Raw genomic sequence first — 15,272 nt, 5'->3', positions numbered from 1 at the left:
GCGTAAGCTTTGCAGCATAGCTGGCACGACAGTGGGGGCCAGCGACTAGGACGCACCAGTGCCGTGCGGTGAGGTGAGGCAGAGCCTTTCCTGTCATACTAATGTTTAAACCAGAGTCCTGACTGTATAAAGTAGATGAAAAATACAAAGAATTTATATTAGAAATTTCTTATTATTAGGATTTAAATCATTTTTATAATTAAAACTCTGAAGTAAAAAGTCTATGGCAGGTGAAGTATTGCCACCCCTGCACATCTCTGATCAATTCTCACCAAATTTCCAGCAGTATATACTGCTGCACCTGTGTATAATGCCCACCTGTATATACTGCTGCAGCTGTGTATAATGCCTATATGAACTGTCGGGCTCATATAATGTGTGTAACTCTGGCTCTGGTACTAGTCAGTGCCTCCTGAGCGATCTACCACACTGCACATCCCTGGGAAGTACGTGTGCATATGTGTACACACATGCGTCGCCAGCTGCAGTCTAGTGCAGAATGCAGAAAGCTGTGATGCAGCAAATATAGCCTGATCAATAACGTTAGCAACTAGGCAAATCAAAAGACATCACCGAGGTTGAAAGTGGGAAAAACCCTCAATGGGACAATATTTAAACAATCCATGTTAGAGAATGATCTAGGTATACATGTAGATCATATACTTGGCAGTAACATGAAATGCTGGGCTCCCTATCAAGAGACAGCATGTCAAATCTTTCTAAAAGGGACAAGGGGGTAATTGCTACTACTTCACCACAGTCTCCTAATTTTTCCTTAACAAGATCCTATACTTTAAGCCAGGCATTTAATTTTTAAAACCACCTCCTTTACCGCTGTATACTAATTGCAATTCTCATTTTATTTATTCATCTGTACCTTTGCTTCAGACATAAATATTAATTCAATGTTAACATTTAAAATGCAAAATCGATTACATTAAGCGGGTCTCTGTCAAGCTATGCCGTTCACAGAGGCATAGCTTGGCCGCTATGGGGTATTTCATAAATAATTGTCGGAAGCTGCCGTCTTGTCGGAAAGACGGCAGCTTCCGACAGATTTAGGTCAGAAGGGGTTCCGACCTATCCAATAGGGGGATGTTTTTTCCGACAAGTCGGGAATTCCCGACTTGTCGGAAAGCTGTCGGAATGGACGCGGCTCCCACCGATCCGCGTGTATTGTCAGAAGCGCAGGCAAACCAGACAGGTTTTAGCCCCGTTTTCGACAATGTCAAACAGACTTTAAAAAAAAGTCGGATTGCCATGGTCGGGACCAGGCCAAACCTCTCGGGTTTGGCCCGGCATTGCATACTGACTGGTCGGATCCTTTCAGTCGGAAAGGATCCGACAGGTATTGAATACACCCCTGTGTGGCCCCAGCCTCATACAGGTTGAGTATCCCATATCCAAATATTCCGAAATACGGAATATTCTGAAATACGGACTTTTTTGAGTGAGAGTGAGATAGTGAAACCTTTGTTTTTTGATGACTCAATGTACACAAACTTTGTTTAATACACAAAGTTATTAAAAATATTGTATTAAATGTCCTTCAGGCTGTGTTTATAAGGTGTATATGAAACATAAATGAATTGTGTGAATGTAGACACACTTTGTTTAATGTACAAAGTTATAAAAAATATTGGCTAAAATGACCTTCAGGCTGTGTGTATAAGGTGTATATGTAACATAAATGCATTCTGTGCTTAGATTTCGGTCCCATCACCATGATATCTCATTATGCTATGCAATTATTCCAAAATACGGAAAAATCCGATATCCAAAATACCTCTGGTCCCAAGCATTTTGGATAAGGGAGACTCAACCTGTACTACATTTTAGCAAACAAGCTATGATGGGGATAGACATTCACAAGGACAGTTACCTCCTCCCACACAGTGCATGACCACTGGAAATGATCTTAAAAATATATTGTAAAAAATTGCAAATGTGGAAATACTGTACACTCATAACAACCAGAAGAATGTATTATATATTATGTCTAAGACATACTTATCTCCTGCCAGTCGCCCTCTGTCGGAGATAACACACCGATATTGATTGGGGTTGGTGATCACTTTGGGCCTAAACACACACTGATCAGCAATTATCTAGGTCTGAAATGACCCCACTTAGTCGTTAGAAATGCTGTGTTTTTACTTATGTTATATACTCATACTATAGAAAGCAATTTATTTAGCAGCTCACTGTTACATTATTATGTTGCACTATTTTAATGTACCACCTGTATGTAAAGGTGAGAGTATGGTAAAGATTAGGGGGTATATCGCATTAGCCACAATGTTCTCGTCCCCGCAAGTAAGAGTTGCTATATTTCTCATTCACAGTACCACCAGATTTGTGGATTTTTGTTCGCAGCGTTGTGTACAAATACCCATGAATCTGGGGCGAGATAGGGCCACAAGGGGGACAAGATCCACTGCCTTTGACAGCATTCTTATGCTGCTGCAATAGCAACTTGCATACACGCTAGAGATAATTGGATCGACCACTAAGTATTGTTGTGTGTCATTTTCTATAACCATTATTTATTTGATAGGATTTTATGATGAAGCAAATTTGTTAATACATTTCGTTACCGTGAAAATACAAAAACCAACATATTACAATCAATTTAACTTGAAACGGTTTTGTGACTAATAAATTAAACACAACAGAATACGCTTCATATGCCTTTGGGGATATGGATAAGGAGAGAGGAGAGGAAATACTTACTTCTAATTTGCCTCTTTATTTCCTTTGCAGGATCCAGCCAGTTCTGAAATTAAAAATAGAGCAAGATACTGGATAAGTGACCAACAGCCCTCACTTTAGTCAGTACTAATTTACGGTTGTTTCTTTAATGCTCCTAATATTCGCAGTCTACAAAATTTTGTGTGTGTGTATTTTAATATATATATATATATATATATATATATATATACATACATACATACACACACACACATATATATATATATACATACATACATACATACATATATATATATACACACACACATACATACATACACACATTTTATTTTATTTTAAGAGGAACATACTCTGGAATTATAGGATAAACCTCTGCAGAGGATATAGTGAAATGTCATTTTATCTGCACTTGGATATCAGAGAAGCTGTTTGGTCAGGATATCACTGAGACCTCTTACACACGTAATATATTTCTGTTAAAGTATTATTCCACCTAGAAAAAAAAGGAATGTAAAACCATCTACTGGCCAAACATAACAGTACAGGGTCCTTATGTTAAGGAACTCTGCCATGTGTAACATACTAACACCTATAATTGTCCATTCCCTGATGGAGGTATCGAAGGAAGTGCAGTAATTTAAGCACAATCACATACAGTAGAAGTCTCTAGTTTGGAAATGTGTTACAAATTAACACAAGTTAAAAGTGCGTAAATTTCAATAAAAAATTTTTTGTAAAATGGGGGTGTTCTAAAATATTTTACCAATAGTGTAGCTTAAAATGAAGGTGGAGAAGCGTGGAGAGAAAATAAGAATTTACTTACCGATAATTCTATTTCTCGGAGTCCGTAGTGGATGCTGGGGTTCCTGAAAGGACCATGGGGAATAGCGGCTCCGCAGGAGACAGGGCACAAAAGTAAAGCTTTTACAGGTCAGGTGGTGTGTACTGGCTCCTCCCCCTATGACCCTCCTCCAGACTCCAGTTAGGTACTGTGCCCGGACGAGCGTACACAATAAGGGAGGATTTTGAATCCCGGGTAAGACTCATACCAGCCACACCAATCACACCGTACAACTTGTGATCTAAACCCAGTTAACAGTATGATAACAGAGGAGCCTCTGAAAGATGGCTTCCTAAACAATAACCCGAATTAGTTAACAATAACTATGTACAAGTATTGCAGATAATCCGCACTTGGGATGGGCGCCCAGCATCCACTACGGACTCCGAGAAATAGAATTATCGGTAAGTAAATTCTTATTTTCTCTATCGTCCTAAGTGGATGCTGGGGTTCCTGAAAGGACCATGGGGATTATACCAAAGCTCCCAAACGGGCGGGAGAGTGCGGATGACTCTGCAGCACCGAATGAGAGAACTCCAGGTCCTCCTTTGCCAGGGTATCAAATTTGTAAAAATTTACAAACGTGTTCTCCCCTGACCACGTAGCTGCTCGGCAGAGTTGTAATGCCGAGACCCCTCGGGCAGCCGCCCAAGATGAGCCCACCTTCCTTGCGGAATGGGCCTTAACAGATTTAGGCTGTGGCAGGCCTGCCACAGAATGTACAAGTTGAATTTTGTTACAAATCCAACGAGCAATCGACTGCTTAGAAGCAGGTGCACCCAACTTGTTGGGTGCATACAGTATAAACAGCGAGTCAGATTTTCTGACTCCAACCGTCCTTTAAATGTATATTTTTAAGGCTCTGACAACGTCCAACAACTTGGAGTCCTTCAAGTCGTCTGTAGCCGCAGGCACTACAATAGGCTGGTTCAGGTGAAACGCTGATACCACCTTAGGGAGAAAATGCGGACGCGTCCGCAGCTCTGCCCTATGTCGAATGGAAAATTAAATAAGGGCTTTTAAAAAACAAAGCCGCCAGTTCAGATACTCTCCCGGCCGAAGCCAGGGCCAGTAACATAGTCACTTTCCATGTGAGATATTTCAAATCCACATTCTTTAGTGGTTCAAACCAATTGGATTTGAGGAAATCTAAAACTACATTTAGATCCCACGGTGCCACCTTAGGCACCACAGGAGGCTGTATATGCAGTACTCCTTTGATAAAAATCTGGACCTCAGGGACTGAGGCCAATTCTTTTTGGAAGAATATTGATAGGGCCGAAATTTGAACCTTAATAGATCCCAATTTGAGACCCATAGACAATCCTGATTGCAGGAAATGTAGGAAAACGACCCAGTTGAAATTCCTCCATCGGAGCACTCCGCTGCTCGTACCACGCAACATATTTTCGCCAAATACGGCGATAATGCTTCGCGGTGACTTCCTTCCTTGCCTTTATCAAGGTAGGAATGACTTCTTCTGGAATGCCTTTTCCTTTTAGGATCTGGCATTCAAACGCCATGCCGTCAAACGCAGCCGCGGTAAGTCTTGAAAAAGACAAGGACCCTGCTGAAGCAGGTCCCTTCTCAGAAGTAGAGGCCACGGATCGTCCGTGACCATCTCTTGAAGTTCCGGGTACCAAGTCCTTCTTGGCCAATCCGGAGCCACTAGTCTTACTCCTCTTTGCCGTATAATCCTCAATACCTTTGGTATGAGAGGCAGAGGAGGAAACACATATACCGACTGGTACACCCAAGGTGTTACCAGCGCGTCCACAGCTATTGCCTGCGGATCTCTTGACCTGGCGCAATACCTGTCCAGTGTTTTGTTGAGGCGAGACGCCATCATGTCCACCATTGGTTTTACCCAACGGTTTAATAGCATGTGGAAAACTTCTGGATGAAGTCCCCACTCTCCCGGGTGAAGGTCGTGTCTGCTGAGGAAGTCTGCTTCCCAGTTGTCCACGCCCGGGATGAATACTGCTGACAGTGCTATCACGTGATTCTCCGCCCAGCGAAGGATCCTGGCAGCTTCTGCCATTGCCCTCCTGCTTCTTGTGCCGCCCTGTCTGTTTACATGGGCGACTGCCGTGATGTTGTCCGACTGGATCAACACCGGTCTTCCTTGAAGCAGAGGTTCCGCCTGGCTTAGAGCATTGTAGATTGCTCTTAGTTCCAGAATGCTTATGTGAAGAGACTTTTTCAGGCTCGACCACACTCCCTGGAAATTTCTTCCCTGTGTGACTGCTCCCCAGCCTCTCAGGCTGGCCTCCGTGGTCACCAGGATCCAATCCTGCATGCCGAATCTGCGGCCCTCCAATAGATGAGCCTCCTGCAACCACCACAGAAGGGATACCCTTGTCCTCGGCGACAGGGTTATTCGCAGGTGCATCTGAAGATGCGACCCTGACCATTTGTCCAACAGATCCCTTTGCATGGAATCTGCCGAAAGGGATTGCTTCGTAAGAAGCTACCATTTTTTCCCAGGACTCTTGTGCATTGATGTACAGACACCTTTCCTGGTTTTAGGAGGTTCCTGACCAGGTCAGATAACTCCTTGGCTTTTTCTTCGGGAAGAAAAACCTTTTTCTGAACTGTGTCCAGAATCATCCCCAGGAACAGCAGACGAGTTGTCGGCATTAATTGGGATTTTGGAATATTCAGAATCCATCCGTGCTGCTTTAGCACCTCTTGAGATAGTGCTAAACCCATCTCTAGCTGTTCTCTGGACCTTGCCCTTATTAGGAGATCGTCCAAGTATGGGATAATTAATACGCCTTTTCTTCGAAGAAGAAATATTATCTCGGCCATTACCTTTGTAAAGACCCGAGGTGCCGTGGACAAACCAAACGGCAGCGTCTGAAACTGATAGTGACAGTTTTGTACAACGAACCTGAGGTACCCCTGGTGTGAGGGGTAATTGGAACGTGGAGATACGCATCCTTGATGTCCAAGGATACCATAAAGTCCCCTTCTTCCAGGTTCGCTATCACTGCTCTGAGTGACTCCATCTTGAACTTGAACTTCTTTATGTACAGGTTCAAGGACTTCAGATTTAGAATAGGCCTTACCGAGCCATCCGGCTTCGGTACCACAAAAAGAGTGGAATAATACCCCTTCCCTTGTTGTAGAAGAGGTACCTTGACTATCACCTGCTGAGAATACAGCTTGTGAATGGCTTCCAAAACCGTCTCCCTTTCTGAGGGGGACGTTGGTAAAGCAGACTTCAGGAAACGGCGAGGTGGCTCTGTCTCTAATTTCAACCTGTACCCCTGAGATATTATCTGCAGGATCCAGGGATTTACCTGCGAGTGAGCCCACTGCGCGCTGTAATTCTTGAGACGACCGCCTACCGCCCCCGAGTCCGCTTGCGAAGCCCCAGCGTCATGCTGAGGCTTTTGTAGAAGCCGGGGAGGGCTTCTGTTCCTGGGAAGGAGCTGCCTGTTGCTGTCTCTTCCCTCGTCCTCTGCCTCGTGGCAGATATGAATAGCCCTTTGCTCTCTTATTTTTAAAGGAACGAAAGGGCTGCGTTGAAAGGTCGGTGCCTTTTTCAGTTGGGGAGTGACTTGAGGTAGAAAGGTGGATTTCCCGGCCGTAGCCGTGGCCACCAAATCCGATAGACCGACCCCAAATAACTCCTCTACGCATCGCCTGTCCACTGTCGTGTCCATAAAGCTCTTCTGGCCGAAATGGACATAGCACTTACCCGTGATGCCAGTGTGCAGATATCTCTCTGTGCATCACGCATATAAAGAAATGCATCCTTTATTTGTTCTAACGACAGTAAAATATTGTCCCTGTCCAGGGTATCAATATTTTCGATCAGGGACTCTGACCAAACTACCCCAGCACTGCACATCCAGGCAGTCGCAATAGCTGGTCGTAGTATAACACCTGCATGTGTGTATATACCTTTTTGGATATTTTCCATCCTCCTATCTGATGGATCTTTAAGTGCGGCCGTCTCAGGAGAGGGTAACGCCACTTGTTTTGATGAGCGTGTTAGCGCTTTGTCCACCCTAGGAGGTGTTTCCCAGCGCTCCCTAACCTCTGGCGGGAAAGGGTATAAAGCCAATAACTTCTTTGAAATTAGCAGTTTTTTATCGGGGCACCCCACGCTTCATCACACACGTCATTTAATTCTTCTGATTCGGTAAAAACTACTGGTAGTTTTTTCACACCCCACATAATACCCTGTTAAGTGGTACCTGTAGTATCAGCTAAATGTAACATCTCCTTTATTGCCAAAATCATATAACGTGTGGCCCTACTGGAAAATACGGTTGATTCGTCACCTTCACCACCGGAATCAGTGCCTGTGTCTGGGTCTGTGTCGACCGACTGAGGCAAGGGGCGTTTTACAGCCCCTGACGGTGTTTGAGGCGCCTGGACAGGCACTAATTGAGTGTCCGGCCGCCTCATGTCGGCAAACGACTGCTTAAGCGAGTTGACGCTATCCCGTAATTCCACAAATAAAGGCATCCATTCTGGTGTCGACCCCCTAGAAGGTGACATCCTCATATTTGGCAATTGCTCCGCCTCCACACCAATAACGTCCTCATACATGTCGACACACACGTACCGACACACAGCAGACACACAGGGAATGCTCTATACGAAGACAGGACCCACTAGCCCTTTGGGGAGACAGAGGGAGAGTCTGCCAGCACACACCAAAAAAGCGCTATATATGACAGGGATAGCCTTATGATTAAGTGCTCCCTTATAGCTGCTTTTATATTAATATATTGCCATTTATTTTGCCCCCCCTCTCTGTTATACCCTGTTTCTGTAGTGCAGTGCAGGGGAGAGACCTGGGAGCCTTCCTGACCAGCGGAGCTGTGACAGAAAATGGCGCCGTGTGCTGAGGAGATAGGCCCCGCCCCTTTTCCGGCGGGCTCGTCTCCCGCTATTTAGTACATTTAGGCAGGGGTAAATATCTCCATATAGCCTCTAGGGCTATATGTGAGGTATTTTTAGCCTTTTTAAAGGTTTTCATTTGCCTCCCAGGGCGCCCACCCCCAGCGCCCTGCACCCTCAGTGACTGCCGTGTGAAGTGTGCTGAGAGGAAAATGGCGCACAGCTGCAGTGCTGTGCGCTACCTTAAGAAGACTGCAGGAGTCTTCAGCCGCCGATTCTGGACCTCTTCTTGCTTCAGCATCTGTGAGGGGGCCGGCGGCGTGGCTCCGGTGACCATCCAGGCTGTACCTGTGATCGTCCCTCTGGAGCTTCATGTCCAGTAGCCAAGAAGCCAATCCATCCTGCACGCAGGTGAGTTCACTTCTTCTCCCCTCTGTCCCTCGTTGCAGTGATCCTGTTGCCAGCAGGAATCACTGTAAAATAAAAAACCTAAGCTAAACTCTCTAAGCAGCTCTTTATGAGAGCCACCTAGAATTGCACCCTTCTCGGCCGGGCACAAAAATCTAACTGGAGTCTGGAGGAGGGTCATAGGGGGAGGAGCCAGTACACACCACCTGACCTGTAAAAGCTTTACTTTTGTGCCCTGTCTCCTGCGGAGCCGCTATTCCCCATGGTCCTTTCAGGAACCCCAGCATCCACTTAGGACGATAGAGAAATACAATTGTGAGAGATAAAGTACCACTAAATCAACTCCTGTCATTTTTCAAGCACAGCCTGTAAAATGTAAGGCAGAAACTGACTTGCTAGTACTTTATCTCTAACAATTTCATCTCTTTCTCTGAGCTTTGATCAATACCCCCCTAAACATTTTGTTTTTCACTTTATCTTTAAATATGTTATCTACCTTGGGACAACCTCTACAAATCCTAGTAATGGGTTTAAATGCAGTTGGCATCCTGAAGGATGGCAGTTCTGTCATTAAAAAAAAGTTAAATTAAAGAAAATGAATAATATGGTTGATGTATGGCCCTCATAACTGTCCTCCTGCCATACCCACCCATTTAAATGGAAACTAGTAGTTTACATAGTCCCAGGCATGTGAATTCTAACTCAATTTCCCACTAGTTTCTTGAATTAAAAAATATGTGAAACAATGTAAATAAACAAAAAAAACAATCTACATTTCATAATGTTATCAAAAGAAAATACGAACCTTCAAAAGCACATTTCTTCATATTTCACAATTTGGGATATTGGGGAGCCAACAGCAGTTCAAATACAAGAAATTCATAAATGCGTTAACTATAACCAACTGACATTTAGAGAATTTACAGTAATCCCATCTTCTTCAATGGAGCTTATTAAAGCCATATAAATTAAAAAAAAAAAAAAAAATGAATGATGTACAGGAGGTTATGCCCAATGTACATACTGCTGGAGAAGTTAGGGCTCTTAAGTATTAGAGTAAATAATAGAATAAAAAAAGTTTTGGACCATTTCTGAAAATTAGGCAAGTTTTACTTCCCCACATTAGCATAAACAATGTGTTTCCATACATATGTTAATAAAATGGCCATTTATCAGGTCTGGGGACTCAATCGAATAATAGGATATTCCATTTTTAATCATGGTTTATTCCAGGAAAACAGATTATACTATTACCTCCCAAACCTTTTATCCGTTTTAAGACTGTACATGCTTTTCTGTATGTCATTTAATAATAAGATTTTACTTACCGATAAATCTATTTCTCGGAGTCCGTAGTGGATGCTGGGGTTCCTGAAAGGACCATGGGGAATAGCGGCTCCGCAGGAGACAGGGCACAAAAAGTAAAGCTTTTTCCGATCAGGTGGTGTGCACTGGCTCCTCCCCCTATGACCCTCCTCCAGACTCCAGTTAGGTACTGTGCCCGGACGAGCGTACACAATAAGGGAGGATTTTGAATCCCGGGTAAGACTCATACCAGCCACACCAATCACACCGTACAACTTGTGATCTAAACCCAGTTAACAGTATGATAACAGCGGAGCCTCTGAAAGATGGCTTCCTTCAACAATAACCCGAATTAGTTAACAATAACTATGTACAATTTATGCAGATAATCCGCACTTGGGATGGGCGCCCAGCATCCACTACGGACTCCGAGAAATAGATTTATCGGTAAGTAAAATCTTATTTTCTCTATCGTCCTAGTGGATGCTGGGGTTCCTGAAAGGACCATGGGGATTATACCAAAGCTCCCAAACGGGCGGGAGAGTGCGGATGACTCTGCAGCACCGAATGAGAGAACTCCAGGTCCTCCTTAGCCAGAGTATCAAATTTGTAAAATTTTACAAACGTGTTCTCCCCTGACCACGTAGCTGTTCGGCAAAGTTGTAATGCCGAGACCCCTCGGGCAGCCGCCCAAGATGAGCCCACCTTCCTTGTGGAGTGGGCCTTTACAGATTTAGGCTGTGGCAGGCCTGCCACAGAATGTGCAAGTTGGATTGTGCTACAGATCCAACGAGCAATCGTCTGCTTAGACGCCGGAGCACCCATCTTGTTGGGTGCATACAATATAAACAACGAGTCAGATTTTCTGACTCCAGCTGTCCTTGCAATATATATTTTTAATGCTCTGACAACGTCCAGTAACTTGGAGTCCTCCAAGTCACTTGTAGCCGCAGGCACTACAATAGGCTGGTTCAGATGAAATGCTGACACCACCTTAGGGAGAAAATGCGGACGAGTCCGCAGTTCTGCCCTGTCCGAATGGAAAATCAGATATGGGCTTTTGTAAGATAAAGCTGCCAATTCTGACACTCTCCTGGCAGAAGCCAGGGCTATAAGCATGGTCACTTTCCATGTGAGATATTTCAAATCCACCTTTTTTAGTGGTTCAAACCAATGAGATTTTAGGAAATCCAAAACCACATTGAGATCCCACGGTGCCACTGGAGGCACCACAGGAGGCTGTATATGCAGCACTCCCTTAACAAAGGTCTGGACTTCAGGGACTGAAGCCAATTCTTTTTGAAAGAAAATCGACAGGGCCGAAATTTGAACCTTAATAGATCCCAATTTGAGACCCATTGACAATCCTGATTGCAGGAAATGTAGGAATCGACCCAGTTGAAATTCCTCCGTCGGAGCACTCCGATCTTCGCACCACGCAACATATTTTCGCCAAATTCGGTGATAATGTTGCACGGTTACTTCCTTCCTTGCTTTAATCAAAGTAGGAATGACTTCTTCCGGCATGCCTTTTTCCTTTAGGATCCGGCGTTCAACCGCCATGCCGTCAAACGCAGCCGCGGTAAGTCTTGAAACAGACAGGGACCCTGCTGAAGCAAGTCCCTCCTTAGAGGTAGAGGCCACGGATCTTCCGTGATCATCTCTTGAAGTTCCGGGTACCAAGTCCTTCTTGGCCAATCCGGAACCACTAGTATCGTTCTTACGCCTCTTTGCCGTATAATTCTCAATACTTTTGGTATGAGAGGCAGAGGAGGAAACACATACACCGACTGGTACACCCAAGGCGTTACCAGCGCGTCCACAGCTATTGCCTGCGGATCTCTTGACCTGGCGCAATACCTGTCCAGTTTTTTGTTGAGGCGAGACGCCATCATGTCCACCATTGGTCTTTCCCAACGGGTTACCAGCATGTGGAAGACTTCTGGATGAAGTCCCCACTCTCCCGGGTGAAGATCGTGTCTGCTGAGGAAGTCTGCTTCCCAGTTGTCCACTCCCGGGATGAACACTGCTGACAGTGCTATCACATGATTCTCTGCCCAGCGAAGAATCCTTGCAGCTTCTGCCATTGCACTCCTGCTTCTTGTGCCGCCCTGTCTGTTCACATGGGCGACTGCCGTGATGTTGTCCGACTGGATCAACACCGGTTTTCCCTGAAGCAGAGGTTCTGCCTGGCTTAGAGCATTGTATATTGCTCTTAGTTCCAGAATGTTTATGTGAAGAGACGTTTCCAGGCTCGTCCATACTCCCTGGAAGTTTCTTCCTTGTGTGACTGCTCCCCAGCCTCTCAGGCTGGCGTCCGTGGTCACCAGGATCCAATCCTGTATGCCGAATCTGCGGCCCTCCAATAGATGAGCACTCTGCAACCACCACAGAAGAGACACCCTTGTCCTTGGAGACAGGGTTATCCGCAGGTGCATCTGAAGATGCGACCCTGACCATTTGTTCAACAGATCCCTTTGGAAAATTCTTGCGTGGAATCTGCCGAATGGAATTGCTTCGTAAGAAGCCACCATTTTTCCCAGGACTCTTGTGCATTGATGTACAGACACCTTTCCTGGTTTTAGGAGGTTCCTGACAAGCTCGGATAACTCCTTGGCTTTTTCCTCCGGGAGAAAAACCTTTTTCTGAACCGTGTCCAGAATCATCCCTAGGAACAGCAGACGAGTTGTCGGCATTAACTGGGATTTTGGAATATTCAGAATCCACCCGTGCTGTTTTAGCACTTCCTGAGACAGTGCTAATCCCATCTCTAGCTGTTCTCTGGACCTCGCCCTTATTAGGAGATCGTCCAAGTATGGGATAATTAATACGCCTTTTCTTCGAAGAAGAATCATCATCTCGGCCATTACCTTTGTAAAGATCCGAGGTGCCGTGGACAATCCGAACGGCAGCGTCTGAAACTGATAGTGACAGTTTTGTACAACGAACCTGAGGTACCCCTGGTGTGAGGGGTAAATTGGAACGTGGAGATACGCATCCTTGATGTCCAAGGATACCATAAAGTCCCCCTCTTCCAGGTTCGCTATCACTGCTCTGAGTGACTCCATTTTGAACTTGAACTTCTTTATGTACAGGTTCAAGGACTTCAGATTTAGAATAGGCCTTACCGAGCCATCCGGCTTCGGTACCACAAAAAGAGTGGAATAATACCCCTTCCCTTGTTGCAGAAGAGGTACCTTGACTATCACCTGCTGAGAGTACAGCTTGTGAATGGCTTCCAACACCGTCTCCCTTTCGGAGGGGGACGTTGGTAAAGCAGACTTCAGGAAACGGCGAGGTGGATCTGTCTCTAATTCCAACCTGTATCCCTGAGATATTATCTGCAGGATCCAGGGATCTACTTGCGAGTGAGCCCACTGCGCGCTGTAATTTTTGAGACGACCCCCCGCGGTCCCCGAGTCCGCTTGAGAAGCCCCAACGTCATGCTGAGGCTTTTGTAGAAGCCGGGGAGGGCTTCTGATCCTGGGAAGGAGCTGCGTGTTGCTGTCTCTTCCCTCGACCTTTGCCTCGTGGCAGATATGAATAGCCCTTTGCTCTCTTATTTTTAAAGGAACGAAAGGGCTGCGGTTGAAAAGTCGGTGCCTTTTTCTGTTGGGGAGTGACTTGAGGTAGAAAGGTGGATTTCCCGGCTGTAGCCGTGGCCACCAAATCTGATAGACCGACTCCAAATAACTCCTCCCCTTTATACGGCAAAACTTCCATATGCCGTTTTGAATCCGCATCGCCTGTCCACTGTCGCGTCCATAAAGCTCTTCTGGCCGAAATGGACATAGCACTTACCCGTGATGCCAGTGTGCATATATCCCTCTGTGCATCACGCATATAAAGAAATGCATCCTTTATTTGTTCTAACGACAGTAAAATATTGTCCCTGTCCAGGGTATCAATATTTTCAATCAGGGATTCTGACCAAACTACCCCCGCACTGCCCATCCAGGCAGTCGCTACAGCTGGTCGTAGTATAACACCTGCATGTGTGTATATACTTTTTTGGATATTTTCCATCCTCCTATCTGATGGATCTTTAAGTGCGGCCGTCTCAGGAGAGGGTAACGCCACTTGTTTAGATAAGCGTGTTAGCGCCTTGTCCACCCTAGGAGGTGTTTCCCAGCGCTCCCTAACCTCTGGCGGGAAAGGGTATAATGCCAATAATTTCTTTGAAATTATCAGCTTTTTATCAGGGGCAACCCACGCTTCATTACACACGTCATTTAGTTCTTCTGATTCAGGAAAAACTATAGGTAGTTTTTTCATACCCCACATAATACCCTGTTTAGTGGTACCTGTAGTATCAGCTAAATGTAACGCCTCCTTCATTGCCAAAATCATATAACGTGTGGCCCTACTGGAAAATACGGTTGATTCGTCACCGTCACCACTGGAGTCATCGCCTGTGTCTGGGTCTGTGTCGACCGACTGAGGCAAAGGGCGTTTCACAGCCCCTGACGGTGTTTGAGTCGCCTGGACAGGCACTAATTGATTGTCCGGCCGTCTCATGTCGTCAAACGACTGCTTTAGCGTGTTGACACTATCCCGTAGTTCCATAAATAAAGGCATCCATTCTGGTGTCGACTCCCTAGGGGGTGACATCCTCATATTTGGCAATTGCTCCGCCTCCACACCAATATCGTCCTCATACATGTCGACACACACGTACCGACACACAGCAGACACACAGGGAATGCTCCTAACGAAGACAGGACCCACTAGCCCTTTGGGGAGACAGAGGGAGAGTTTGCCAGCACACACCAAAAGCGCTATATATATATCAGGGATAGCCTTATAATAAGTGCTCCCTTATAGCTGCTTTGTTATATCAAAATATCGCCATAAATGTGCCCCCCCCTCTCTGTTTTACCCTGTTTCTGTAGTGCAGTGCAGGGGAGAGACTTGGGAGCCGTCCTGACCAGCGGAGCTGTGAGAGGAAATGGCGCCGTGTGCTGAGGAGATAGGCCCCGCCCCTTTTCCGGCGGGCTCGTCTCCCGCTATTTAGAAAAATTAGGCAGGGGTTAAATATCTCCATATAGCCTCTAGGGCTATATGTGAGGTATTTTTAGCCTTTATAGGTACTCATTTGCCTCCCAGGGCGCCCCCCTCCCAGCGCCCTGCACCCTCAGTGACTGCC

General features: G+C 45.6%; 1 protein-coding gene across 14 annotated transcripts in view; it reads right to left on the bottom strand.

Moving 5' to 3' along the window:
• EPB41L2 (erythrocyte membrane protein band 4.1 like 2) overlaps nucleotides 1–15,272 on the bottom strand; it is a 640,934-nt gene that overhangs the window by 300,827 nt on the left and 324,835 nt on the right. For all 14 annotated transcript variants that reach the window (XM_063917319.1, XM_063917312.1, XM_063917311.1 and 11 more), the window contains one exon: nucleotides 2,734–2,776. In XM_063917319.1, the coding sequence (XP_063773389.1) occupies nucleotides 2,734–2,776 (43 nt within the window). The remainder of the gene's footprint in view (nucleotides 1–2,733; nucleotides 2,777–15,272) is intronic.

Source organism: Pseudophryne corroboree, chromosome 4 (assembly GCF_028390025.1).
Source record: "Pseudophryne corroboree isolate aPseCor3 chromosome 4, aPseCor3.hap2, whole genome shotgun sequence".
In the NCBI taxonomy this organism is placed as follows: Eukaryota; Metazoa; Chordata; class Amphibia; order Anura; family Myobatrachidae; genus Pseudophryne; species Pseudophryne corroboree.
This window is presented reverse-complemented; position numbering and strand designations above follow the sequence as displayed.